At 48.6% G+C, this 27,646-nt stretch overlaps 1 protein-coding gene across 2 annotated transcripts; it reads right to left on the bottom strand.

Moving 5' to 3' along the window:
• Positions 1-2,045: 2,045 nt before the first annotated feature.
• LOC128420230 (snake venom vascular endothelial growth factor toxin HF-like) lies at positions 2,046-24,103 on the bottom strand. 2 transcript variants are annotated; one of them, XM_053401798.1, is made up of 7 exons: positions 23,915-24,103; positions 21,690-21,720; positions 15,482-15,678; positions 12,526-12,605; positions 5,811-5,840; positions 4,089-4,151; positions 2,046-2,564 (listed from the first exon to the last, which is right to left on the bottom strand). In XM_053401798.1, exons 1-7 carry the CDS (start codon positions 23,960-23,962, stop codon positions 2,465-2,467), a joined length of 549 nt encoding a protein of 182 aa, XP_053257773.1. In that variant the 5' UTR covers positions 23,963-24,103; the 3' UTR covers positions 2,046-2,464. The 2 variants fall into 2 exon arrangements, with proteins under 2 accessions (XP_053257773.1, XP_053257774.1); XM_053401799.1 differs by lacking the exon at positions 4,089-4,151.
• Positions 24,104-27,646: the final 3,543 nt, after the last annotated feature.

The following is a 27,646-nucleotide window of genomic DNA, read 5'->3' as shown; positions in this document are numbered from 1 at the left end:
TGAATCACAGTCGGACTCTTGAAGATTTAACAGTCCAGAAAAGGAAGCAGATAAAACTCACCTTTACAACCGGCTCACTCGATCGGAACATCAAAACCACACGCCAGAAACCACAAAATCTATCCCTTTGTGACATATCTTTCCCATAGACACGGATATAATTTTTGCAAGTGGTTTGATCTCCAGGATTTAAAGGTAAAGGTAAAGGACCCCTGACCATTAGGTCCAGTCGTGGCCGACTCTGGGGTTGCGGCGCTCATCTCGCTTTACTGGCTGGGGGAGCCGGTGTACAGCTTCCGGGTCATGTGGCCAGCGTGACTAAGCCGCTTCTGGCGAACCAGAGCAGCGCACGGAAACGCCGTTTACATTCCCGCTGGAGCAGTACCTATTTGCACTATCTACTTGCACTTTGACGTGCTTTCAAACTGCTAGGTTGGCAGGAGCTGGGACCGAGCAATGGGAGCTCACCCTGTTGCGGGGATTCGAACCGCCGACCTTCTGATCGGCAAGCCCTAGGCTCTGTGGTTTAACCCACAGCGCCACCCGCGTCCAGGATTTACATAGAGCCAGAAAGGAAGTGAACATCCCAGTCTCGTTCTGCTTCCTCAATCTATTTCCCAACTCCCAATAAAGGTTGAAAGACAGCGCATGCACAAACCCTTTGAGTTTGTTTAAGCTCTGCAGTCGTAAGGCCATAAGATCAGGCCAGCATCCTGTTTCAGGCCAGCATCCTGTTCTCCCAGTGGCCAAATACCTCTAGGAACCCAGGTAGACTGCCTCTGGACCTGGAGGCTCTATAAGAAGACCCTGCTGGACCAGGTCAATGGCCAATTTGGCCAGCATCCTGTTCTCCCAGTGGCCGACAAGGTGCTCCGATGGGAAGCTCAGATCTGACCACAAGAACGCTCTCCCCTCCTGGTATTCAGAATTGATGCCTCTGTCCGTAGAGGCAGGGCATAGCCGTTGTGGCTCTTAGCCACTGATAGTCACGGATAAGTCTTATCCTCTGTAATCCCACGTATCAAATGAAATCAAACCACCGCACAGAACTTGCAGGTGGTGTTTTAGGTGGTAAATCTGTTCTTAGCCATCTACAGAGCATGCATGCAAAAATATATAATCCTCTCTTTCGTCCATACAGGTGGGTGTGTTTTTTAAAAGTGGTTTGTGGCCATAATAACCAAAAGGGTACCAGTGCCACACCCAGGTTTACCGCAGACTTTCCTTCTACACTTCAGGATCTCCTCTCTCGGGGCCTAGTTTTAAAAAGTGCTATTCTCTTCCCCAGAGCATCCCTGACAGCAGGGTTAAGGAAAGCAACAGCTCCATCTGTCGGTGCTTGAAAGAAACACGCAGCAGACTTCAATGCGGTTTAGCGCTGTACAATTAACTCTAAGGCACTTCAAAAGGCAGGCTTCTCGGCAGTGCGGAAGGAAAGGCTCTGTGGTGTTTCGTCGAGGAAATGAAGGAGGCGTGAGTGGCTTCATAAGCCAGTGGCTAAAAAGAAATATCAATGAGGTGGGCTTCAATGCCCTTCAACGCTGCTCAAGTAATTCTAATGCACTTGGAAGGCTGACTTGCAAGATGAGAGGCTAATGAAGACATAAACTGAAATATATAGTATAATAATAATAATAATAATAATAATAATAGCGGAAAGAGTGTCATTGCACATGTGCAGAGTGCTTTTCCCTCACCACCACGGAGTAGCCAAAGCTGACTCCCACTGATCTGGGGTTTGAAGTGCCTCAATTTCGGTCAGCCCATATAACATCTCCTGTTTTGAAAAGTAAGCACTGGGTTTTTGCCGGATGGTGGGGCATAGAAAATGCTATTTTAAAAACACAACATTTGCAAAAAGCTGCGGCTTCTTTCATGCTAGGAGCGCACGGAAGCCAACGCAATGTCCTTCGGGTGGACACACAAACACTCACTTCCACACATACAGCCACACGCGAGACGCATGCCTGGACCAGACGTGTGTTTCAGACCTAAGAACGATGCGTCATAAATAAAAGAGGGAGGGAGGGAGGCAATGTTGGGGTGGAGGGCAGGAATGCTTTGCAAAAGGCCCTTTTTTTAGTGCAGAAACAGAACATGCCTTGTTGGGTCATCAGAAGAAGGGGGAAACGCGTAGGCATGCCACGGTCCGGCCACCCCAACCTGGTGCTCTCTTTGGAGTTCTGAGTTCGAAACAGCTGGCGGGGGCCAGATCAGGGAAGTCTGTAAGACATATCTGGGGACCAGTCAGGGAGCAGGACTCTTTAATGGATAGTCAGCGGACGTCTGCCCCACCCCTCTGCAGATGGAGGGTCTCCCGATCCCATCAGCGTCCAGAAAAGGGCAGCCCCTGACCCCAGCCTCCACGGAGGGCAGCCCACAGACTGGGCCTTGCAGGGTTTTTTCTGTCCGCCATTCTTGCATGGGCAGCAGGGAGCTAGGCAGCCCTGCCTGCGTCCGGATTTCAGAGGGGAACGTCTCTCTCGGACAGGGGCAAATTCTTGGCTTCTTCTTGGTCTCTGTGCTGGGCCTCTGGTCTCCCTGAGCCGGGGAGTTTGCAGCTGCTGAAATAAAACCACATGCAACAGGTTTGGGGGGTGATGCTGGTGAAATAAAAAAATTAAGGTCTTATATATATATATAATGAATGTTCATAAATGTACCAAGCAAACACGTACATAAAGACATATAAACCACATGCCTGAAGCAGCACAGGAAAACAGCCCTGAAAACCATTTTGACTCCCAAACTGACCAAATGATTTCTCTTGCAAGGTCAAGGAAAATGGAAAAGCTTCCCCATTGTCTTTTCCTTCACAAATCCTGTCTTAAGGGTATGTCTATATATAAATAGGGTGAGCCTGTGAGCTGGCTCAGGAACTAAGTATTTGTCATTACAAAAGACTGGCCAGGCTCCCCAGGGTATCCAATCAAGTGAGCATTAACAGGTAACCTGCCAGACAGGAGATAAACAATGCACTCAGATTTCTGTTGTAGACCGCCCTTTCTGTGATGTAGGTATGATATATCTGGGGCGGGGGTGGTCTTGAGCTACACCCCTTCTGTGATGTATGTATGATATTTCTGGAGGTGGTCTTGGACTCCAGGGCGGGCAATTTAAAATGTCTATATAAGGGCGGGCACACCTTGGTTCGGGGTCCCCCTCCTTTCCTGCGTGTGAGGGGAGCACCCTGTTGCAACAGTTCAATAAAGATCAGGCTTACAAGCTGCTTTGCTTGTCAATATTCTCTGCTTGGCCTCTGTTCTTTTCTCCGACCGATGGAGAACCTACAAAGGACTCTATAAGGGCTCTTGTGTCCCCCATAAGGGAATAAGGGCAGATTTTTGTTTATTACACTGGCAAGGTCTGAAGGTGCCAGTCCCCAGCAGACCGGCTGACTTTATAGAATTCTGCACTGCAGGAGAGGAGAATTGGGCAGATAAAGGGCTGATTTAAATAGGAAGGTACCTTATGGTGCTCCTTATGCCAGGGCTGAAGCAACAGTGGCACCTACAGGCAGCCCAGGACATTGCTAACCCTATCGTAACATTGCCCTCTCTCCCTCCATCCATCCTGAAGCCAGAGGCGGGTTACGCTCTGGCACCCACCCACCATCTAGAGAACTAAGGGGTGCTGGTCAGGTGTGAAATATGCGCATAAAAACATGGTGCTCCTCCAGATCAGACTGCACTGCTCTGAGTATGTAACTTCAAGCATTGGCAACTGTGCTCGCTACTTTTCCTCTGCCCTCCCCGTTCCTCTTTCCAATTGCATCTTTTTGATCGAGAGCCTGCAGGCAAGGCTTGCCTGACCTTTCAATCTCCTAGGACACCTGAGAAGCTTTACAAGTGAGGAATAATGTTATGAAACCACCTGGGTCAGAGCGTTGGTCCATCTAACCATGTTGTCTACTCTGGCTGGCAGCCGCTCTCAGTCTTTCCCTTCACGTTCTCCCAATGGACCTTTTATTTTTAATTTGGAAATGCATTTGTATTAAATGTAGGCAATCTCTCCCCCCGCCAATTAGCTAAGACCTCTTTCCCATTGTTGCCAACTGCCACGCAGGCACCATGCTCTCGTGTACCTACAGTGGTGTGAAAGGCGTCAGGCTTGGCTCCCGGGGTCTCCTCTTGGCCCCAATCCGGTGGCTCCTGGGGAAAGGAGAGACAGGTAAATCTTTTTAATCTTTTTAGGCATTTTATTTATTTATTAACATTCTTATGTAGATTCCTATGATGTAAGTCACAAAATTAAAAGACGCCTGCTTCTTGGGAGAAAAGCAATGACAAACCTAGACAGCATCTTAAAAAGCAGAGAAACCACCTTGCCAACAAAGGTCCGTATAGTGAAAGCTCTGGTTTTCCCAGTAGTGATGTATGGAAGTGAGAGCTGGACCATCAAGAAGGCTGATCGCCGAAGAATTGATGCTTTTGAATTCTGGTGCTGGAGGAGACTCTTGAGAGTCCCATGGACTGCAAGAAGATCCAACCTCTCCATTCTGAAGGAAATCAGCCCTGAGTGCTCACTGGAAGGACAGATCCTGAAGCTGAGGCTCCAAGACTTTGGCCACCTCCTGAGAAGAGAAGACTCCCTGGAAAAGACCCTGATGTTGGGAAAGATGGAGGGCACAAGGAGAAGGGGACGACGGAGGACGAGATGGTGGGACAGTGTTCTCGAAGCTACCAGCATGAGTTTGACCAAACTGTGGGAGGCAGTGGAAGACAGGAGGGCCTGGTGGGTTCTGGTCCAGGGAGTCACGAAGAGTCGGACACGACTAAACGACTAAACAACAACAAATGATGTGAGTCAAGGGCCCTGCCTGCTAGGCTGCTCCCTAAAATATCACTGGTTTGCTCATTTCTATATCAATTACTTTGGTGAAATACATATTTTGTTATGTACAAATGGCTTTAGATTCCTATTAGGTCCATAAATTACCATATAGCATATATTCAACACAAAAAAACAGCGGCCATTTGTTGTTGACAAAGGACAGCTGGACATATAAAGGGCCCCATTACCTTCAGGAGCTTAGGGCCTCATCAAACCTAAATCCAGCCCTGGGCAGGAAGGTAGCCTTGGCAACACCTGTTCTCAGAGATCTGCTCTGCTTCCCAGTGGCCACAGTCAAGGTGCTGCTATTAATATATAAAGCCCTGGACAATTTGGGACCAGTTCACCTGTGAGATCACCTTATCCCAAGTACCTCCCTCTCAACCACTTTGATCTATGGAAATGGCCCTGTTCCAGCTGCCACATAAGACCTCATTCCACATTTCTAAAGAAGTCAATATTTTAGTGTGGCAGCACCTGCACTCTGGCACCAGGCAAGCAGATGTTGATGCATGTTTTCATTGTTTATTTTATCTTCCGAATGTTTTGAAGAGTTTTCATGGTTAGTTCTGCTGTTCTAGCAGTTCCCTCCCTGCGAGAAGCCAAGTTACAGGGAACCAGGCAGAGGGCCTTCTCGGTAGTGGCACCTGCCCTGTGGAATGCCCTCCCACCAGATGTCAAAGAGAAAAACAACAACTACCAGACTTTTAGAAGACATCTGAAGGCAGCCCTGTTTAGGGAAGCTTACAATGTTTAATAGGTTATTGTATTTTAATATTCCGTTGGAAGCCGCCCAGAGTGGCTGGGGAAACCCAGCCAGATGGGCGGGGTATAAATAAATAAATTAGTAGTAGTAGTAGTAGTAGTAGTAGTAGTAAACTGCTTTTTCTTTTCTTTTTTGCAATCAAGTGGTATCTTAATCTTATGAAATAAGTAAATGCATACACAATGCCCACATCCATCCCTTTACCACTTACCTCTCGCCTTTCAAACGTTTCCGCCGAGGCCTGGAAAAAGAGGAAAACGTATATTTACACTCTAGGTAACAAGCGGAAGGGGAGGGATTGGTTGAAGCTGATCTGGTGTGTGCGTCTCTCCCGTAGAAAAAGCACAACGTCCGGCATCCTGTTTTCGAAGTAGCCAAAGAACCTAGGAATGTAGATAGACTGCCGCTGCAGCTGGAGGTTCCACAAGGACCTAAGAAGAGCCTGGCTGTTGGATCAGGCCAATGGCCCAACTAGTCCAGCATCCTCCATGAATTTGTCTCTTCTAAAGCCATCCAAACGGGTGGCCATCCCTGCTTCCTGTGGCAGTGAGTTCCATGGTCTAACTCTGTGCTGTGTGAAAGGAGCCCTTTCCTATATCTGTCCTGAATTTCCAGCTTCATTATATGTCCATGAGTTCTAGTCTTATGTGAGAGGGAGACGAGAAATTGCCACTTTCTCCATGCCATACATGCAAAACATGATCTAAGTGTGATTTGACGAATGATCTTATGAATATCTACATGAGTTTGGAAGGCAGAATAGCCTGGTGTGGGTACAAAACCCAATCCTTTCTCAATAATAATAATAATAAAATTTTATTTATATCCCGCCCTCCCCAGCCGAAGCCGGGCTCAGAGCAGCTAACAACAGTAAAATAATACAACATTCTAAAATCAGTTCATTATAAAATCAGTTCAAATTGAATTAATGGCAACCATTGGGCTAGAGTTCTGTGAGGATTACCGAAGGAGGGGGTCAGACTGTGCCTTGGCCAAAGGCCTGGTGGAACTGCTCCGTCTTGCAGGCCCTGCGGAAAGATGTCAAGTCCTGCACGGCCCTAGTCTCTTGTGACAGAGCGTTCCACCAGGCCGGGGCCAGTACTGAAAAGGCACTGACTCTGGTTGAGGCCAACCTAACCTCCCCGTGGCCCAGGACCTCCAAGATGTTTTTGTTTGAAGACCGTAAGGTCCTCCGTGGGACATACCAGGAGAGGCAGTCCCGTAGGTACTTGGGTCCTAGGCCGTATAGGGCTTTAATATACTTAATTCTGCTCTAGTTAAATTATGAGAAGACAAATTAACAACGAGTGATTCTGTTGAAATCCTTTTCTCTTGTGAGGACGTGTCATCTGGCCCTTGCGAAAACCCGGACAGCGCCTACTGGATCTAAGCTGCAACTCCCTATCTCTCTCCATGTCACTGTGACTGGAGGCACTGAAAGGGTTAATCTCAATACTATCTGCACCTAAGCTAACTTCTGCAGTTGTGGTTAAGCAGCTAGCAAAAAACCGCAATTGCAAGCTGGGAGCTACTTCCTCTTTCTGCCGGCTAGCAGGGAGCTGCAGAAACGCAAGAGACAAGGAGCACACAAACAAGGGAGGGAGGGGGCTTAGCTAGTCATATGCCATATAAGGAAATAAGCTTAACCTTGCCAGCTGATTGGAGAATTTGAAGAGGTGGGAAGAGATGGGCAGACTCTCAGGTATAAAAATGCTTGTTTACTTGTATCGTTGTAGCCAGTCTTTGGAGAGGACTCCACTGGCTGCCTCTGCGCAGATCTCAATAAATCTCTTTTCTCTGACCAAGAAGTCTCTGGAATTGTTTTTCCCCTCTGGCCACGGGGTTGGCGGACCGCTGGACCTCCGGGTACTGCTAATCTAAGGCTTCATTTTGGGGGCTCGTCCGGGATGGGTCCCCACCCCACGAAAGGTGGACCGAGGGGCCAGACTCGACCGGGTGAGCAACCAGGACCAGCGCTCGCAATCTCCAGCGCGCACCCTGCCAGTTCGTAGGGGGAGATCGCCACGCTGTGCCTGAGCCGAGACACCCAGTCGGGAGAGAAAAGAGGACGGCCGAAGGAGGGGTCCGCAGCGGAACAGGTAAGCCCAAGGGAAAGGGCGTGGTAGGAAGCCTGATCAGCTTCCCCTGGCCGTGAGCAGTAGAGTGCCGCCAGGAAAGGGTCTGGCTGTGAGCAGTAGAGTGCCGCCAGTAAGGTTGGGGAAAGGGGAAACAGAGGGAAAATTATTTTGGTGTGTTTTGTGTGTTGCATGTTGGAATTATATTGGGGTGTGTTTTGTGTGTTGCATGTCAGATACTCCAGTGGCTGAATTGTCAAGTGTGGGCCGGGGCTTAGCGTCCCCTTGGCCGAGCGATTGCAGGGCTGTGCATTTCTTAGCAACGCGAGTTCGCCAAGTCACAGTCTGTAGTGGTTGGTGTGTGAAAGGATCTTAAGCCCGGTTAGGAGCGGAGTATCTGAAAAAAAAAAAAAAAAGGGGTCTGAAAAAAAAAAAAAGGGGTCTGGGGCAAGCCAACGTAGTCCTCTGAAATGCTTTTTAACCAACTGGAAAGCAGCTACGAAGCATGATGATTGGGTTCAAATTGAGAAGAGAGAGGATGTGAGGTTGATTGGCCCACCCAAGGAACTAATTGGCCCTTGGAGGGCAGATTTAATTTGCAACTAATCAACCCACTATATCAAAATATCTTGAACGTCCACCCAGACCAGATCCCTTATATTTCTACCTGGAAAATCAATGTAGAAAAGAATCCACCGTGGCTGAAAGCCTGCCGAGGCGACGCCCCACAAAATACAATTTGTGCAGTCTGACCGGCAGGGAAGTCAGAAAAGCCTCCGGTGATATCAGAGCCGGAAGGAGAGGAAGGAGAAGAGGGGGAAGTCATTAAACCGCCGCCACCCTATGCTCCACCAGCTGCCCCTCTAGCGAATCCCCCAGGCCCAGGGCCCCAGGACCAGGGAGGAGCCGGCCCTCAGCCTGAACCCTCCAAGGTTGATGAATTAGAGAGCAAAGAGGAAGAGGATGATGAGGAGTTTATGAAGGGACTAATTGAGTTAGCAAAGAAAGGAAAAATGTGGACACAGTATCAGACAATTGAGATTGCAACAGTATGTACAACCCTATGTGAAAGAAGTGGATGTTAGTTCCCATTTGTTGGCAGCAGCAGGATGTTCCCCAACACAAGGGAAGAAATGGCAGGAGAAATGGATAGAAGCAGCAACCAGGGCGTCCCTCCATAAGTCCCATAAGGCACAGAAAAAGGGTGGGACTGCAATGATGCCTCTACGCAGAGTGTATGACCCACCAGCCCCCCAGGACAGGGTGGGGAAGCACCACCTTGCACTTATACAGTCCAACATGTGCCTTTTTCAAGTGCTGATGTGTGCAATTGGAGAAATTAGAACCCTACCTTTGAGGAGAACCCAGATGATATTGCCATAAAGGCTGCCTTTGTAGCTCAGGCAGCGTCCGATATTCGCCAAAAGAAAAAATCCAAAAGCATGAGGGGTGCATCGATCATGGGCTGGAATAGATGTTGGAAATAGCTCAAACCACTTGCAATCAGAGAGATGAGGAAGCCCAGAGAAAAAAGGAGAAGTATCAAACAAGGAAGTTGACGGCATTACAGGCAGCCACCCCCACCCCTCAGGAAAGAGGAAATGCCCGGGGAGGAGGGCGAAGCCGTCTTGAACGGAATCAGTGCGCCATCTGCCGACAGAAAGGACACGGGAGCGGCCAACTCGGTCGTCCCCACCCCCGTTGCTAAACCAACCCCTGAATCCATTACCATAAAAGGAGCCACCGGAAAATCCCAGCGGGCATCGTTTCTGCAACCAGTTACCTGCAAGTTGGGAGGCCAAGTGGTGTAACACAACCTTTTGTATATCCCTGAATGCCCTATTCCATTATTAGGAAGAGATTTGTTGGTAAAGTTGCAAGCCCAAATTACTTTTAAGCCATCGGGAGAAGCCACATTGTCCAATATGTCACTTGGGGAACTGGTTGTGGAGGCACCCCTGAGGGAGTACTGGCACCTCATGATGGTAAAAGAAGAGGAGGGACCCATCCCCGCCAGTATTCTGGAACAAGTGAACCCCCTAGGAATGGCAAAGAATGTCCCACCAATAATCGTGAAGCCCAAGCCATTTGTCAATCCTGTTGCAGTAAATAAGTATCCCATCCCACGAAGGGCGACTGAAGGGGTGTAGGTGCATCTAGAGCGACTGCTCCAACATAGGATCTTGAGGCAATGCCAATCACAGTGAAACACCCCTTTGTTACCAGTGAAGAAAGGAAGCAGGCTATTATCCTGATACCAGAGGCAAAGAACTGCAGAGAACTCTGTGGCTTTCTGGGGTCTGCAGGATTTTGTAGGATATGGATATTTAATTACAGCATCATTGCCAAGCCTCTACATGAGTCAACCAGAGGAACTGAGAGAGACCCCTTTGTTTGAAACACAGAACAACAGCAAGCCTTCGTGGATTTGAAGAGGGCACTACAGCAAGCCCCAGCGCTTGGCATCCCAAACCCTGAGAAACCCTTTACTCTATTCGTGGATGAGGACCAAGGGACAGCGAAAGGCGTTTTGTGCCAAAAATTGGGAAGCTGGCAACAGCCAGTGGCATACCTATCTGAGCGCCTGACGCCTACAGAACAAGGCTTACCGTCGTGCATGAGAGCAGTTGTGGCAGTAGCCACCCTACTGAACAAAGCAGACAAGTTTACTTTTGGCCAAGACACTGTTTGTGTGACCCCGCATGCAGCCCCAGCTCTGCTTGACATGAAGGGTACCTATTTTCTCTCCCAAGCGAAGATGAGAAAGTGCCAGATGTTACTGCTGCATCCGCGTTTGAAGTTTCAGGTCACCACCGCCCTCAACCCAGCTACCCTGTCCCCGGTAGGAGAAGATGAGGAGCAGATGCACGATTGCATTGAAGTAATGGATGAAGAATATTTTAGCAGGCCTGACCTCAAAGAGGAGGCAAACCCCTATTGGCCTTCATGGTTTGTGGATGGAAGCAGCTTTGTTAAGGCTGGACAGCGAAAAGCAGGCTATGCAGTGGTAGCCTTGGAAGACCAAGTGATCGAAGTGCAGCCACTCCCGCCTGGAACGTCGGCCCAGCTGGCATAAATAACAGCGCTCACCAGAGCCTTGTGCTTGGCAAAGGGACAGAAGATAAACATTTATACTCTAAGTATGCCTTTCTGACTTTACATGCCCATGGAGCCTTATGGAAGGAAAGAGGTTTGCTTACCTCCAGAGGAAACCAGGTGGCCCACCCACAAGCCTTATTGAACTTTCTGGATGCTGTATGGGAGCCCAAGGCAGTGGCAGTTATCCATTGTTATGGACACAAAACTGGACTAGGAGAAGTGGCCAGAGGAAACCGACTAGCAGACAGGGTGGCCAAGGAAGCAGCCCGAGAACCAGCTCCCGCATCAGTTATTGGAGCACTGGTCCCTGGAAGGATCTTGAACACCGCTGATAAGCCAATATACACCAAAAGGAGAGGGACACTGCAGATGCCCAGGGGCTGACCATGTCCAAAGAAGGATGGTACCTTACTCATGATGACAGAATATGGATTCCAGAGTCCCTTTCTCAGCAGATTACTCAGAGATACCATGAGTCCACCTACATGGGACCAGATGCCACAACCAGACAGCTGAAGCAGTGCTTCTATATAGCCCACCTTTATCAACTGGCAGCCCAGATCTCCAGGAAATGCCTGCTGTGTCAAAAGAATAATCCCAGAACCGGACCCTTGGCTCCCCCGGGGATTCAGCATAGTGGAACTGCACCCATGGAAGACCTTGTTGTGGATTTCACTGAATTGCCCCGCTGTGGACTATACCGCTACCTGTTCGTGGCGATCTGCACGTATATAGAATGGGTTGAAGCCTGGCCCACCAGAACTGAAAAGGCATTTGAAGTAATGGAATCACAGTCACTAGGGAAATCACGTGGCGTATTACCACCAGCACATCTTCTGGTCTCTTTGTTCTTGTTTTTATCATTGTCACTGAACCACCAATATACGTTGCTGTGAGTATAATCATTTTTGTCCCCGTTGAATTTCTGCGCTTTCAATTACCTGACCTCCTCCGTTAAGGTCTTTAGATCCTTCTCTACAGTCTGCATCAATTTGTCCACTTCCTGAGTTTTTAGTTGAGCTTTCAGATTATCCGATACCATACTTATTTATAAACTTCGACTATATCACTTCTTCCTCTTCTTTTCCCCTGAACTAAAGAGTCCCAAATGCACATTTTCTAAAATTCAGGGAATGGGTGGATATGGGGGAGAGGGGGGGACCTCTGTATGTGCTCAGGGGCACTTTTACAAGTGCACCGTACATTATAGGGATGTGCTGTGGTTTGGAAAATAGGTTCTGGGGTGCAGCGAGAATGAGCTGTGGCATGAAACAGAACCCTTCCCCCCCAATTTTTTTGTTTGTTTTCACAATATTATAAACAAACAAACACACAAGACAAACAAACATAAATCATAGCCTTATTGAAAATTAAGTTAAGTTAAGTGACTTCCTCGCTTCCCCTTGGTTGAATTTCATTGCATGTCCTTTTAACGGTTTTCCAAATCCCAATTCTTATGAAATTTAACTTAAACATTAACATCCTTAAATCTTCACCTTATGGAATTAAACATATTAATTCATCACTTAACATAAATAAAATCCTAAGCCAATTAAGTATCTGCAAGCTATTTTCAATTAATTTAACTTAACAAATTTAACTAGATAATCATTAAATTTATTCCACTCTTCCTGATACTCCTCCTCCTTCTGGTCGCGGAACCCTTTATGCCCCTCCACACACACCCAACATCCAGTTGCAGACCCTCCCTGCCAAATCTCCCAGCTGGCTCCTGCTTGGCCTTCGTCTCACCTGCAAGAGCAGCGGGTGTGCTCCACAAACTTCATTTCTTCCTGCTGCGTCGTGCCCAGGATGGGGCTCACTCGGACCACCTGCCAAGCGGGAAGGGGGACACGTCACCTTCCACCAGCTGCACCCACTCCAGCTCCTGCCCTCCCCAGGCACCTGCCCCACTAGATGGCGGAGACAGTGTGCTGGGGAAGACTGAACTTTGGGCCTCATCCAGCCAGACATACCCTCGCGTGCCTGCTAGGCTTCTCGCCAAATCCTGGATCAGATCCAATGTTAGGTAAAGGTAAAGGTACCCCTGCCCGTACGGGCCAGTCTTGACAGACTCTAGGGTTGTGCGCCCATCTCACTTAAGAGGCCGGGGGCCAGCGCTGTCCGGAGACACTTCCGGGTCACGTGGCCAGCGTGACAAAGCTGCATCTGGCGAGCCAGCGCAGCACACAGAAACGCTGTTTACCTTCCCGCCAGTAAGCAGTCCCTATTTATCTACTTGCACCCGGGGGTGCTTTCAAACTGCTAGGTTGGCAGGCGCTGGGACCGAGCAACGGGAGCGCACCCCGCCGCGGGGATTCGAACTGCCGACCTTTCGATCGGCAAGCCCTAGGCACTGAGGCTTTTACCCACAGCGCCACCCGCGTCCCTTAGTCATACACTAAACTAGCCAAGGGATGGTTTCCCCATATGTACTGGGAATGCCCAGCGGTAAAGGAATTCTGGAATAAAATCCTAAAGGTTATTAATGAACTGTTTAAAGTGAAGCTTTCAATAGACTTTGATTACATGACAATGGGAACACGGCTAGAGAGAAAGGGGACCAGTTTACCTTCAAAGCTATGATATCAGCAGGAAAGGCAACGATAGCTTTAGGTTGGGAAGATAGAGGAAAATAGACAGTAGAGGCATGGAATGGTTATTTTTTTGAACTTGTTCAGTCGGACATTGTCGCAGCAACGTCACAGGAAACAACGTGGAAGGTCAAGTCCACCACGATAAGGAACAGATGGAACCCCTATCGTCAATGGATAAAAACTACTGGAACACAGCGGCGTAGCGTGGGTTGTCAGCACCCGGGGCAAGGCAAGTAATTTGCGCCCCCTAACCTGTGGATTTGCGCCCCCTAACCCTACAAATCTATGCCTATGAATGATGGTCCCTCTCTCTCTTTCTCATATTCCAATTGATTCCCATTTCCGCCGATCGATCCCCGAAGCTCTCACCCAGCGAAATTCGTGCGTAATTACGCTTCGCCATCCCTAATCCTGCCGCTTCCACCAGGAAATCATGACGGTGCGTTTCTCCTCTCCAAACTTTCCCCGGCCCTTTGCCGGCCGGCGCAGCCCTTTTGGCTACGAGCTCCCCTCCTTCTCTGCCCGCTTCCAACCCCACCTCCCCGTCCAGCCTCCCTACCTCCTGAAAAAAGGCGCTGGCGCCGAGCAGGACACCCCCGTGGCCATCGGAGAGAGGTGGGGCCGAGGGAGGCAAGCCAATGGGCGAGGCGGGGGTAGGTGGCCACGGGGGCGGGCGCTGCCGCAGTCCTCGGGTGGGCAAGGTAGGAGCAGGCGGAGGCTGGCCGGCCGCTCTGACAATAGGGGCGGGCCGAGGGCACGACGCGGCTGGGCCCTCTGGACTTGCGCCCCCCCAGATGTTGCGCCCGGTGCGGCCGGCACCCCTGGCACCCCCCACGCTACGCCACTGCTGGAACAAAAGACATCTGGTGGAAATGAAAGACGCTATGCCTGTGGCTGAGGATAATTGTTTGAACCCTTCCAATGGATATTGGGGGTTGGGGGTGGGAAGGGAGAGAAAGGAAAAAATTGTACGGGAAATTTAAAAATTGGAAGGAGATAATCTAATGTATGCAAAAATCCCGAAATTAAAAAAAGAAAATATATATATATAGTCCGGCCCACCACATGGTCTGAGGAATGGTGGACCGGCCTACGGCTGGGGGGGGGGGGAAGGCTGAAAAAGTCATATGGATTCGACCCATTGGCATCCATCGTGGAATCACCGAGTTGGAAGGGGCACCCGAGGGTCATCTAGTCCAACCCGCTGCAATGCAGGAATCTCAACTGAAGCATTCATGACTGATGGCCATCCAGCCACTGCTTAAAATCTCCAGGGAAGGAGAATCCATCACCTTCCCCGGCGTTGAACAGCTCTTTGCCGTCTTGCCTAAGGTTTAGTCGGAATCTCCTGTCTTGTATCTCAAAGCTATGGGTTCGAGTCCTGCCCTCTGGAGCAGGAGAAAACAAGCTAGTTCCCTCTTCCATGGGACAGCCCTTCATGCAAAGATGGCTATCATATCACCTTTCAGTCTCCTCTTTTCCAGGCTTAGCTACCTCAACCGTTCCTTGCAAGACTTGGGAGGTTCATCTGCCATGAGTTCTTTCGTTGTGGTCCCTGCATTGACTGGGGGGGCGGCTACATGACCTCTGAGGGATCCCTTCCAACCGTACAGTACTATGAGCATTAAGTGTGCCTCTGGTTTTACATGTAACTAAGCAACTGTGAGTCTGGGACCCTGAGCAGACCCCAGTTGCTGCAATAAGTGGAGTGAGGTTGAGGGAAACCACCAGAGCTTTGCAAGGTGACGATGGTAAGGAAGGGCTGAAGTTGCAATTCCTGCTTTGCAGCGGGTTGAGCTGGATGACCTTTGGGGGTCCCTTTGAACTCTACAATTCCGTGATGCCTCTGTGGTTCCACCTAAACATTAGGAAGAACTTCCTGACAGTAAGAGCTGTTTGACAGTGGAATTTGCTGCCAAGGAGTGTGGTGGAGTCTCCTTCTTTGGAGGTCTTTAAGCAGAGGCTTGACAACCATATGTCAGGAGTGCTCTGATGGTGTTTCCTGCTTGGCAGGGGGTTGGACTCGATGGCCCTTGTGGTCTCTTCCAACTCTATGATTCTATGATTCTATGACTTGGGGCAGGGCAGCAGCCCTTTCCCCACCGGCGCACCTGCAAGTCGATGGTCCGGGTCTCCACGGCGATGCACTCCAGGCTCTCGTCTCCACAGCAACCGGCACATCTCCAGAGAGGAACACAGGGAGGCTTGAAGATGTGCTCAGCCTCGTGGGGGAATTCGCTCAGGATGTCCACCAGGGTCTCCCGGGCTCGGCAGTAGCTGCGGCTCCAGACCTCCTCAAAGGGCACCACTGCAGAACGTATAGTCAATATCTACATGAAGCCACTGGGAGAGATCATCAGGGGGTTTGGGCTGGGTGTCCATCAATATGCAGGTGATACCCAGCTCTACCTCTCTTTCAAATCAGAACCAGTGAAGGCAGTGAAGGTCCTGTGTGAGTGTCTGGAGGCGATTGGTGGATGGATGGCAGCCAACCAACAGATTGAGGTTGAATCCTGACAAGACAGAAGTACTGTTTTGGGGGGACAGGGGGCAGGCAGGTGTGGGGAACTCCCTGGTCCTGAATGGGGTAACTGTGCCCCTGAAGGACCAGGTTGTCGGGCCAGCCGTTACAAATGGCGCTTTTCAGCATAAAATAAAGACGCAGAGAGCTAGCTTATTTCCTTGGACTGATGGAGCAGCTCTTTCAGACATCTTCTCCTCTCCAGTCCGTTTTTATTACCCTTTGTTCTCTCCAGCCGCATGGCTGCATCCCAGTGTCTCATGTTACCTCATCCGGCCAAGCTTAAACCCACCCACACCATATAGGGTCAACACTGCCCAGAGGAAACACAACTCCTTTTAAGGTCAATACAATCCCAATACACTGTAAGACACAGACATGCTGGTCACTGGGTCAGCAAGACACCAGGTGGCACTACAAACCTTGCCAGGGCTTTCTGGCTCCCACCCTGGCTCCCACATGCCCTCTTTCTTTATATTTTAAGCATAATCATATATATCAGTACCAATGGCTTTGTCGAGCGTGATAAGCGACTCTTTTGACACCGGAAGCGGGCCGTGGACTGGAGAACCATGCAGTACATACAGAATTTAAGAATGAATACATTGTATATAGCAACACAAAAAAGAATGAATACATTGTATATAGCAACACAAAATAATGCAAATAACTACTATAATAATCACTATAATCAATAAATGTCGAAGCCAACTTCCATCTGGAAGCCAAGAATATAAGAATTCTGATTCCATGCTGCATGGTAGGCTTCCTTTCTAGTTTATTAGCCATGCACTGGTGTCACTTCTATAGCACTGAGATTGGTCACTGTATGTTCCTGTAAGAGAACAAGAGCTATTAAACATGAATTTCAATGTATATTGACAGTTTGGATATATGCCCCATGATTCTTTCCCCTCTTTAATTTGAAACTAACTGGGGGCAGGCATACATACCCAACATTTAGAAGCATGCAATAAACTAGTAAACTTAATCATAACTTCTACAAAAATATTATTCCTCTATATCTTATGATAATTTCACCCCTAAAAGTCTTATTCAACAACACTGTTCTTCTAGTTCGAGAGTGGCTGAGCCGTGAATACTGCCAGCCAGTGTAGGATTCAGGCAACTGCTGCTTGCCAGCCAATAAGGTGAAATATGGTGGTTTCAACTGGACCGTGTCGTCTGCTTCTCTTCCTTGTATAATGGTGCAGCAAAGGATGGCAAGGCAAATGGTTAGGAAGCACTTCTGCAGTTGAAAGGACTTGCCATGGCTGCACACATCGAGCTGAAACCCATAAAGGCTTGTCCTCGACATCCACTGCCGCGTACCCTCGTCCCCACGTGATCAGCGGGACAGGTCCATGCCATGCGGGATCAGGCAAGCGTCTGTACACCACCAAGGGGTGGGGCAGTGCCTCCTCCTTCCTAAAATGCAATTCCACGGGAGTATGGGTCCTAGTATTTGGATATAAGGATGGTTAAACACAAAAAGAACTTGGTGAACAGCTGAAGGAATGAGTGCTGTTGGATGTTTCGGCCGCCAAGCTGTTTTAGCAATAGTGTTTTGAACATCAGGTGCGCTCTTTCCACTATCGCTTGCCCTATGGAGTTAAAGTGTATACCATGAGTTAATTTCACATTCCACAACATACAAAATTCCGAAAATGTTTTAGAAATATATGCTGGGCCAAAGGAATAGAAAACTGCTTAGCCAATGCTTTTGCAGGGAGATGAAGGTTGTTATAACATAGTATAGGATCAGAAAAGAGAGAAGGCAGAAATGTTCTTCAGAGCTGAATCTGCTCTTGAATTTCCCTCTGCTAAATACCCTGGGTGTGATGTGTGGGAGCGAAGATGTGCAACATAATAAGGAACTCTCTGTGCTGAAGTAAGGCCTACAGGGCAAGAAACAAGGAAAACAAGTCAGAATCCAAGGAAGGAGTTATATAAGATATTGGTAAAATAGCAAAAAGCGATATACATACTGAGTATCCACAATAAGATTGAAAGAATGAGTAGGAAAGGATTGAAAGGCAAGAATCACAGCCGCTAGCTCTGCTCGCTGGGCAGAAGACTGTGAAGAGGTAAATAAACTTTCCCATTTTCCTCCCTCCTCCCACATCACCACCCCCATACTTCTTGTTCCATCTGTGAAGAGGATTAATGCAGAGGGGAGAAGTGTGAGAGACAAGGGGTTTGTCAAAACATAAGTGACTTGTGTCAGAAATGTCAAACGGTCATCCTTTGGAGGATTAAAAATGATGACCTATAAAATCAGCCAAAACAATTTGCACGGCAGCATTTGTGATCAATAAATGCTGCTGTTCAGTCTGTGAAAATGGCATATAAATTGATGCAACATCAAAACTGCTCAAAGTTATAGCACGTGAACGTCCTTTGATAACAATTGTCTGATGTGGATTCATTTGCTGAATGAATGTTCTTCAAAGGGGTATGAGGTAAATGTAACCATTCTATAATGCAGATAGTCTTCTTCTTGTCCGTCTGAGCATATAAATTTCCTGTTGACAACAATGGTGTAGCAAATACTGCCAGATGCAGCTTGTGTTCAGCACCTCTAGGTGGCGCATGCGGAAAGGTTTCAATGCTTCATTCACAAAATTTTGGCAAAGTGTAGGGGAGTTCCGCATGCTGTTGTGGCAGAACAATCCACTGATATCACTGGGTGGATTGCAATTTGTTATATACTGGCAATGTAAAAGCAAACTGTTCCTGTCTGCTGGATCCAGTGGGATAAAGATGTTTCAATGTAGCCAAAAGTTAATTGTTCAGAAATAAGCTGTTCAGAAACGAGATGGTGCCATTGCTGCGGTTTTTTCTTTTGGTGGAGGCCACTGTTCTACCCACACTGAGGTATCCGTGATCTTGGTTTGCCATGCTGGAAATGCTGTATTGATGGCTACAGGCTGGTTTTTATCTTGCGCTGCTGCCAGCAATTGAGCCTTGTGGGTGGCTGTACCAACAGACTGACAAATGCGTAGCATCGTAGTGGCAGGAAGGTGTATTATCGGGCGCGACGCAACCTTACAATCCTCAGTGGCATTTTCAAAGGCCAATTGTTTGATAATTATTTGTTTGGCTTCAGGATTTTCAATTTGGCTACTCACTGCTGTAATCAGCCTGTCCATAAAGGAAGGATATGATTCTCTAGGTTCTGGGATTTTTCTCATTGCTTGTTTAGCAGCAAGAGCTGTATCCCTCAATAAGATCTGCAGCAGTGTGGCTTGTACTGAAGCCTGAGCAATGGGGCCATGCTCCATCATAGCATCCATCACATCTGCGAGGGTAGGATTAGGATTTTTTCCTCTGATTTGTTGCAGTAAAGCAGGAGCATAAACACCACAGGCAATTTCCCATTCGTGAGCAAACAATACACCAGCTGATGGGGGTAAAACTGTACGTGCCAAAGGCTTGAATTCATCTGGAGCCAAAAGCTGGGCTTGAATTCCTGCTGGAACACCAGGGAATGCCTTAGTATCCTGAGTTAAGGAACAGGCAAATACTGCACGTTGCAAAGGGGTAGCTGCTTTTGCTGCTGCTGAAAGAGCAGGATCATTTCCAGCCAGACCACGGTATTTTTGCAGATTTGGGTCTTCTGGTGAGGAACTGCAGTCTGGAGGTTTGGGATCTGGGGCTGCAGGCAAAGCAAGGGCTGGAACACATGGCAGGACAGCAGGCTGAATTAAAGAAGCTGAAGCCTGTGTTGGCAATGCAGCTATGGAGATATTTTTTGGTGATAAAGAACCCATAGCATATCGAACCTTGCACCATGCATTTAAATTCCGTACACCAATGCTGGGAAGCCCATGAAAATGTGTTCCAATATTGTCCCAATGTTTTAATTCCAAAGTTCCTTCTGCAGGAAACCAGGGGCAATGTTCATCAATGCACAGAATGAGCTGTATCAAATCTCCCTCAGGAACTTCCAATTTGTTGCAGGAGAGGAGAAATTTTAAGTCTTTTAAAAATTTCTGTTGGGGAGTAGTCAAAGAGCTGCCCATTTTTCTAAAATCAATATTTAAGGGATCGACTAACCTTGGATCCGTAGATGAATAGCGCTTGCAGCCTTTTCCAGGCGAGGTAAGTCGATGAATATCCACTGCTTGGATCAAAAATCTTCTCACAGTCTTGCCCAGACTGTTTGCTTCAATCTTGCTTCTTAGCTCTCTTTTAAAAACCTCAGTCGTATCTTTTATTCAGCCTCACACGGGGCACCACTTGTCGGGCCAGCCGTTACAAATGGCGCTTTTCAGCATAAAATAAAGACGCAGAGAGCTAGCTTATTTCCTTGGACTGATGGAGCAGCTCTTTCAGACATCTTCTCCTCTCCAGTCCGTTTTTATTACCCTTTGTTCTCTCCAGCCGCATGGCTGCATCCCAGTGTCTCATGTTACCTCATCCGGCCAAGCTTAAACCCACCCACACCATATAGGGTCAACACTGCCCAGAGGAAACACAACTCCTTTTAAGGTCAATACAATCCCAATACACTGTAAGACACAGACATGCTGGTCACTGGGTCAGCAAGACACCAGGTGGCACTACAAACCTTGCCAGGGCTTTCTGGCTCCCACCCTGGCTCCCACACCAGGTGTGAAGCCTGGGGGTCATTTTGGACTTACAGCTGTCCATGGAGGCGCAGGTCAATTCTGTGTCCAGGGCAGCTGTCCACCAGCTCCATCTGGTACACAGGCTGAGACCCTCCCTGCCCACAGACTGCCTCGCCAGAGTGGTGCATGCTCTGGTTATCTCCCGCTTGGACTACTGCAATGCGCTCTACGTGGGGCTCCCTTTGAAGGTGAGCCGGAAACTACAACTAATCCAGAATGCGGCAGCTAGACTGGTGACTGGGAGCGGCTGCCGGGACCACATAACACTGGTTCTAAGAGATCTGCATTGGCTCCCAGTACGTTTCCGAGCACAATTCAAAGTGTTGGTGCTGACCTTGAAAGCCCTAAATGGCCTCAAAGGCCCAGTATACCTGAAGGAGCGTCTCCACCTCCATCATTCTGCACGGATGCTGAGGTCCAGCGCTGAGGGCCTTCTGGCGGTTCCCTCATTGTGAGAAGTGAGGTTACAGGGAACCTGTCTGGGCCTTCTCGGTAGTGGTGCCCACCCTGTGGAACACCCTCCCACCAGATGTCAAGGAAATAAGTAGCTATCTTATTTTTAAAAGACATCTGAAGGCAGCCCTGCTTATGGAAGTTTTAGGTGAGCTCCCGTTGGTCGGTCCCTGCTCCTGCCAACCTAGCAGTTCAAAAGCACGTCAAAGTGCAAGTAGATAAATAGGTACTGCTCTGGTTTCGGTGTTCCATAGCACCAGAAGTGGCATGGTCATGCTGACCACATGACCCGGAAAAACTGTCCGTGGACAAACGCCGGCTCCTTCAGCCTGTAAAGCGAGATGAGCACTGCAACCCCAGAGTTGTCTGTGACTAGACTTAACTGTCAGGGGTCCTTTACCTTTTTATGAAATCTAAATGGAACTAAATGGATCAGCCAGTAATCTGGCCAAAGCATTTTGGACCACTGACATTTCCATTTTTGACCGACTGAAAACCCCATGTGGAGCACATTGCAGTGATCCAGCCTGAAAGTTACCAGTGCCCTGAGTTCAGTGGCCAAGTCATCTCTGTCTGAAAGGGGCTGTAGCTGGCGAACAAAACGCTCTTTGCCCCTGGGTGCAAACTTTGCAATTTGGAAGGTTGTGGCTTTTCCACGTGGGGAAGGCAGTGAGTTTTTCAGAAAGGGGAAGGTGGGGACAAGAAACTCACCTCCTGCTGGCTGCTCGGAAGTCAACACCGGCTGTAAGTGAACGGAGGACCAGTTAGAAAGGAGACCCTTGGGTGGGGTCTGCGATAGTACACTGAGGTCTGGCTCCAAGGTCCTTCTGGCGGTTCCCTCCCTGCGAGAAGTGAGGCTACAGGGAACCAGGCAGAGGGCCTTCTTGGTGGTGGCGCGTGCCCTGTGGAATGCCCTCCCTTCAGGTGTCAAGGAAATAAACAACTACAGTGGCACATGGGTTCTCAAACACCTTGATACTCAAACAACTTGGAACCCAAACACTGCAAAGCTGGAAGTACCGTAAGTGTTCTGGTTTGCGAACTTTTTTCGGAAGCCAAACGTGCTCCATTTTGAGTGCTACGCTTCCAATTTGAGTACCACACTTCCGCTTTGAGCATTACGCTGAGGTCTGTCTGTTTCTGCTATTTTGCATTTTTGTTTTTGCGGCTTTTGACTGTGTGAAGCCCAATTCAGCTTCTAACTGATTGATCGTGTGGCTGCAGTACATTGTTTATTGCTTTCCTTTTATGGATCAATGGCCTTGCTAGTTAGTAAAATTCATGTTAAATTGCTGTTTATGGGGTTGTTTATAAAAGTATGGAATGTGTTAATCCATTTTGCATTACTTTCTATAGGAAAGCACGCCTTGGTTTTGGAACGCTTTGGTTTTGGAACGGACTTCTGTAACGGATTAAGCTTGAGAACCAAGGTACCACTGTACATGACTTTTAGAAGGCATCTGAAGGCAGCCCTGTGTAGGGAAGTTTTTAATGTTTGATGTTTTCTTGCAGGTAGACCTTAATTCTAAAGCAGTTCTTTTAAAACTATCTAGAAGCTGCTTTACCAGGGATAGCCACTAGATGGCAGTCCACCGCTACAAGACAATTAAAAGTTAGCTTCAGCTCAAGGGAATCAATCGGCTGGTTTTCGGGGGCAAAAATTATTGTCTATAATCATTTTATGCATTTTATTATTCCATAAAATTTATACACCGTTTAATTGTATTAAAAAAGAGCGATTGACAGCAGTTTGCAAAAAAAAACAAAACCCAATGAAATTAGCAATAAGAAGAACTGACGTCAATAATTCTTTCGAAAAGTTGAACAGGCTAAAAACAGATTAAAACTCGCACCAGCTTTCTAAATATCTGGGCAAAACGGCGTTAATTCGTTTATTTACAGGCTACAGCTCGTCTCGCCATGCTTTTGAACGGGCGCATGTCCACTTGCAGAAAGAGTTTTGCCCTGGAATTTCTTAAATAAATTAATAGCTTTCCCTAGTGGTTAGAATCCCCCAGTCGACCGTGTTGCTGCCTCTCAGCCTAACCTACCTCGCGGGGTTGTTGTGGGATTAAATGAGGACGGGAGGGATGCAGGCGCAGCTCCTTGGAGAAACGGGTGGGACAGAAATATGGTAAATAAATAACAGTAAATAAATATACATTTTTAAGGCCTTCTTTTCTCAGGCATCCGAATCAATTCGAGCTGTTTTGCCTCCGCTGGGTTTGTTGGTTTCTCTGCCGCTTCTAGGGATATTACTGGGGCGCGGCGGTGTGCCATATTCCCCCCTACTTTTAACTTGGCTTATTTGGCTGTCGCTTAGACGATGGAGCGCATCTCGTTTCGGCTGATCCGGAGGACAGGACCCAAACCAAACAAGAAAAGGCGAATTCAAGCTAAACATGAAAAATACCTTCTGGCCGCGACAGGCGCAGAGCTGCCCTTCGCTGGAGGCTCATAAGCAGAGGCGATGAATAAGGCAATGAAATTAATAATGTCTAATAAATACAAAAAACCTTCGCTAATGGATGCCCGCCGGGTTGATTCATCCCCATACGGAGAAGAAATGTGTGCCCCTGCTGCCAAAAAAACTCCGCTTTGCAACGACCACGGCGCGCTCTGCCTGGGACAGAAATAGTTTCTCGCCTCCTTCCAAACTCTCTGCACCCCCAGATGCATTTTTTAAAAATACGCAAGGCCGGATAGTTCAGGGGAATTTAACACCCGTCTCCCGCTGGCTCTGCGCACGGCAACCGCGAGGCGAGGCTTCCTGGAACACATGGCAAGACCTTCGTGCTGGGAAGAAGGTTGGTCTTTTCCTTCCCTTTTCCACTTTTTGAAGAGGGCATGCAGGAGCCCCGAGCCCTGGAAGAGACCCTCGCGCCTTTCCCTCCTCCTCCAGACCCCACCCGGTGCCACCCGGAGGCTGTTTTTACCTGAGCGCACAAGAGGGCGATGGCCACCAGGTACCCAGGGACTGGCATCCTCTTCGTCCTGGGTCTGCTCGAGGAGCGGACGATGGGTGCTGGGGCAGCGAGGTCCAGGCTCGCCCAGCTCCGGAGTCAGCAGAGGAGGGCATCAGCCAAGCCGGAGGGGGACAAGCGGGTGGCACCGACCGGGCGCTCCATGGAGACCTTTCTTCTGACCCGCTTCTCCTGGAAGTTGGAAGCAAATAAGAGGATGGACGAAATGAGGGAGGGAGAGGCGGGCCAAGAGTGTTGGGGGGGGGGAGGCTGGGAGGCGGGGGGGGGCAGGAAGGGGCAGAGGGAAGCGGGATCAGGGCATGTCCTGGAGAGAAGGAAATAAAGTTGGAGCTCCACCCCAGCGGGAAAAAGGAGGGGCTTTCAGAGGCAGGCTGCCCCCCCCCCGTCGAAGCTCCAGCTGGAGCCTCTCCAGGGCTCTGTCTGTGCTCAGGGAACCGGGGGTGAGGCGGGGGGGCAACTTAGCAGATGCTAGGGAATGATCCCTGCGCCCTGGCACGGGAAGCGGCGCCTGCGTGCGTCTTGGCGCACGCACACGGGGCGCTTCTGGCCACGCAGGTGGAAGAGTCTTGTGGCATCTGAAAGGAGGGCGGTGCCAGTGTTGTGCGGTGGTCAGAGCGGGGGTTTACAAAGTGGCCCGTGACGCCCCCTGGGGGCGGGGGCGGGATTCACCGAGGGGCGCTGGAAGTGGTGGTATAAGGACCCTGCTTTGTTGTTGTTGTTTAGTCGTTTAGTCGTGTCCGACTCTTCGTGACTCCCTGGACCAGAGCACGCCAGGCCCTCCTGTCTTCCACTGCCTCCCGCAGTTTGGTCAAACTCATGCTGGTAGCTTCGAGAACACTGTCCCACCATCTCGTCCTCTGTTGTCCCCTTCTCCTTGCGCCCTCCATCTTTCCCAACATCAGGGTCTTTTCCAGAGAGTCTTCTCTTCTCATGAGGTGGCCAAAGTCTTGGAGCCTCAGCTTCAGGATCTGTCCTTCCAGTGAGCACTCAGGGCTGATTTCCTTCAGAATGGGGAGGTTTGATCTTCTTGCAGTCCATGGGACTCTCAAGAGTCTCCTCCAGCACCAGAATTCAAAAGCATCCATTTTTCAGCGATCAGCCTTCTTTATGGTCCAGCTCTCACTTCCATACATCACTACTGGGAAAACCAGAGCTTTAACTATACGGATCTTTGTTGGCAAGGTGATGTCTCTGCTTTTTAAGATGCTGTTTTGGTTTGTCATTGCTTTTCTCCCAAGAAGCAGGCGTCTTTTAATTACGTGACTGCTGTCACCATCTGCAGTGATCATGGAGCCCAAGAAAGTAAAATCTCTCACTGCCTCCATTTCTTCCCCTTGTATCTGCCAGGAGGTGACGGGGAGAACCCTGCTAAAGCGGCTTTATTAAGCCAGACACTGGTTATCACTTCATCAAGGCCACCCATTACATTGAGAATGTCCTGAGTAGCGAGTTAGTCCCCAATAATGTGGAATGTTAAGACTCTTGCTAAATGACTGTCAGATTTTGAAAGGCGGGGGCCGCTCGACTGAGTTCATCAGTGCTGTTGAATTAATTAAACTACATCGTTTATATTGGAATCTGAATAAAGATGCAATTGATCTTCCGTGCTTTGAATTTTATTGGGCTATTATCTTGCTCAGTGGGTCGTGGAATCTGCTATTTTGAATAATGCTTTTTATAGGGTGGGTGGGGTTCTGGGGCATGAGTTTATGGAAGCAAGCAGGTTTCTGAATTTGGGAGCCACTGCAATAATCATCATCATCATCATCATCATCATCAAAACAAACAAAAAAATTTTTTTCTTCCAGTAGCACCTTAAAGACCAACTAAGTTAGTTCTTGGTATGAGCTTTCGTGTGCATGCATGCACACAAAAGCTCATACCAAGAACTAACTTAGTTGGTCTTTAAGGTGCTACTGGAAGAAAAAAAAAATTTTGTTTTGACTATGGCAGACCAACACGGCTACCTATCTGTAACTAATAATAATAATAATAATTTATTATTTATACCCCGCCCATCTGGCTGGGCTTCCCCAGCCACTCTGGGCAGCTTCCAACAAAATATTAAAATACAGTAATGCATCAAACATTAAACGCTTCCCTAAACAGGGCTGCCTTCAGATGTCTTCTAAAAGTCTGGTAGTTGTTTTTCTCTTTGACATCTGGTGGGAGGACGTTCCACAGGGCGGGCACCAGCACCGAGAAGGCCCTCTGCCTGGTTCCATGTAACTTGGCTTCTCGCAGTGAGGGAACTGCCAGAAGGTCCTTGGCACTGGACCTCAGCGTCCGGGCAGAACGACGGGGGTGGAGATGCTCCTTCAGGTATACTGGGCCTTTAAGGCCATTTAGGGCTTTAAAGGTCAGCACTAACACTTTGAACACTGCTTTAGCATGTAGGACTGAGACCTGCGAGAGACCAGGGTTCATATCCTCCCACTTGGCCATGGGGTTCACCAGGTGCAGCCTTCAGGGCCAGTCACTGCCTGACAGCTTAACCTACCTCAAAGGGCTGTTGTAATTAATGATGTAACGCATACCTTTATTAGGCCAGCCAAAATACCACAAAATAAAATATCACAAAATTAGCTTCTGAGTCCTCCAGAAATCTTCATCAGGCTTGATGGGAGAAGGGAGGAGGGGGAAGGGAAGGGTTTTGGTTTTTCGGCTGTTGAAAACATGGAGATTCAGGCCAACATTTTCCCCTCCCTGCCTGCTTCCCATCCCATCTCACTGTTCCGTTTTCTTGCTGGCCTGTTGAAGGACTGTGAAGAAACGAAAAGCTTCCAGGCTATTTTGCAATATTTGGTTTGGCCTGTTGTGAGCTTTGGAATTTTTTTCTTACAGACCAACGTGTGTGTGTGTGTGTGTGTGTGTCACATAGACAGAGAGATATTTGATGCAGGCATCTGAAAGATCACCACATATGCTGAAGAAAGGGGTCTCTGCACATGCTCTGGGACACTCTCTTCCACCGCCACCCAGAACAGCAGCCCCCACCAGGCAAGACAAACTTTCTGCAGCAATGGGGGAGGGAGCATAATTCCCAGGCCCTCTTACCTTTCTTGCCTTTTTTAAATCATTTAATGGCTTTCATTTGCTAGGAAAGCGCTCTCTGCACATGCTCCACTTTGTGGTTTAACAACAACAATAATAATAATAATAATAATAATAATAATAATTTATTTCTATCCCGCTCTCCCCAGCTAAAACCGGGCTCAGAGTGGCTAACAGCAATAAAAGTACATAGCATTCTAAAATCAATTCATTTAAAAATCAATTCAAAATCAAATTAAATTAATGGCAACCATTGGGCTAGAGTTCTGTGAGGATTACCAAAGGAGTGCAAAGGAGTGCAATGCACAAGCCCCAGGGGAGAAGAGAAGACTGGGTTGTGATATGGTAACGGTAAAGGGACCCCTGACCATTAGGTCCAGATGACTGGGGTTGCGGCGCTCATCTCGCTTTATTGGCCGAGGGAGCCGGCGTCATGTGGCCAGCATGACTAAGCCGCTTCTGGCGAACCAGAGCAGCGCATGGAAACGCCGTTTACCTTCCCGCCGGAGCGGTACCTATTTATCTACTTGCACTTTGACGTGTTTTCGAACTGCTAGGTTGGCAGGAGCAGGGACCGAGCAACAGGAGCTCACCCCGTTACGGGGATTCGAACCTTCTGATCGGCAAGCC

The sequence above is a fragment of the Podarcis raffonei genome, chromosome 8, assembly GCF_027172205.1.
Source record: "Podarcis raffonei isolate rPodRaf1 chromosome 8, rPodRaf1.pri, whole genome shotgun sequence".
NCBI classification, from domain to species: domain Eukaryota; kingdom Metazoa; phylum Chordata; class Lepidosauria; order Squamata; family Lacertidae; genus Podarcis; species Podarcis raffonei.
Note: the sequence above shows the minus strand (reverse complement) of the source record. Positions and strands in the feature narration are given on the sequence as shown.

Coding starts and splice junctions, on each gene's coding strand:
- LOC128420230 (XM_053401798.1), bottom strand. CDS start 23,962: ATGCCAGTCCCTGGGTACCTGGTGGCCATCGCCCTCTTGTGCGCTCAG. Junction 4,152..5,810: donor AAACGTTTGAAAGGCGAGAG/GTAAGTGGTAAA, acceptor TCCTTTCCCCAG/GAGCCACCGGATTGGGGCCA. Junction 2,565..4,088: donor CTGACGCCTTTCACACCACT/GTAGGTACACGA, acceptor GTTTTATTTCAG/CAGCTGCAAACTCCCCGGCT.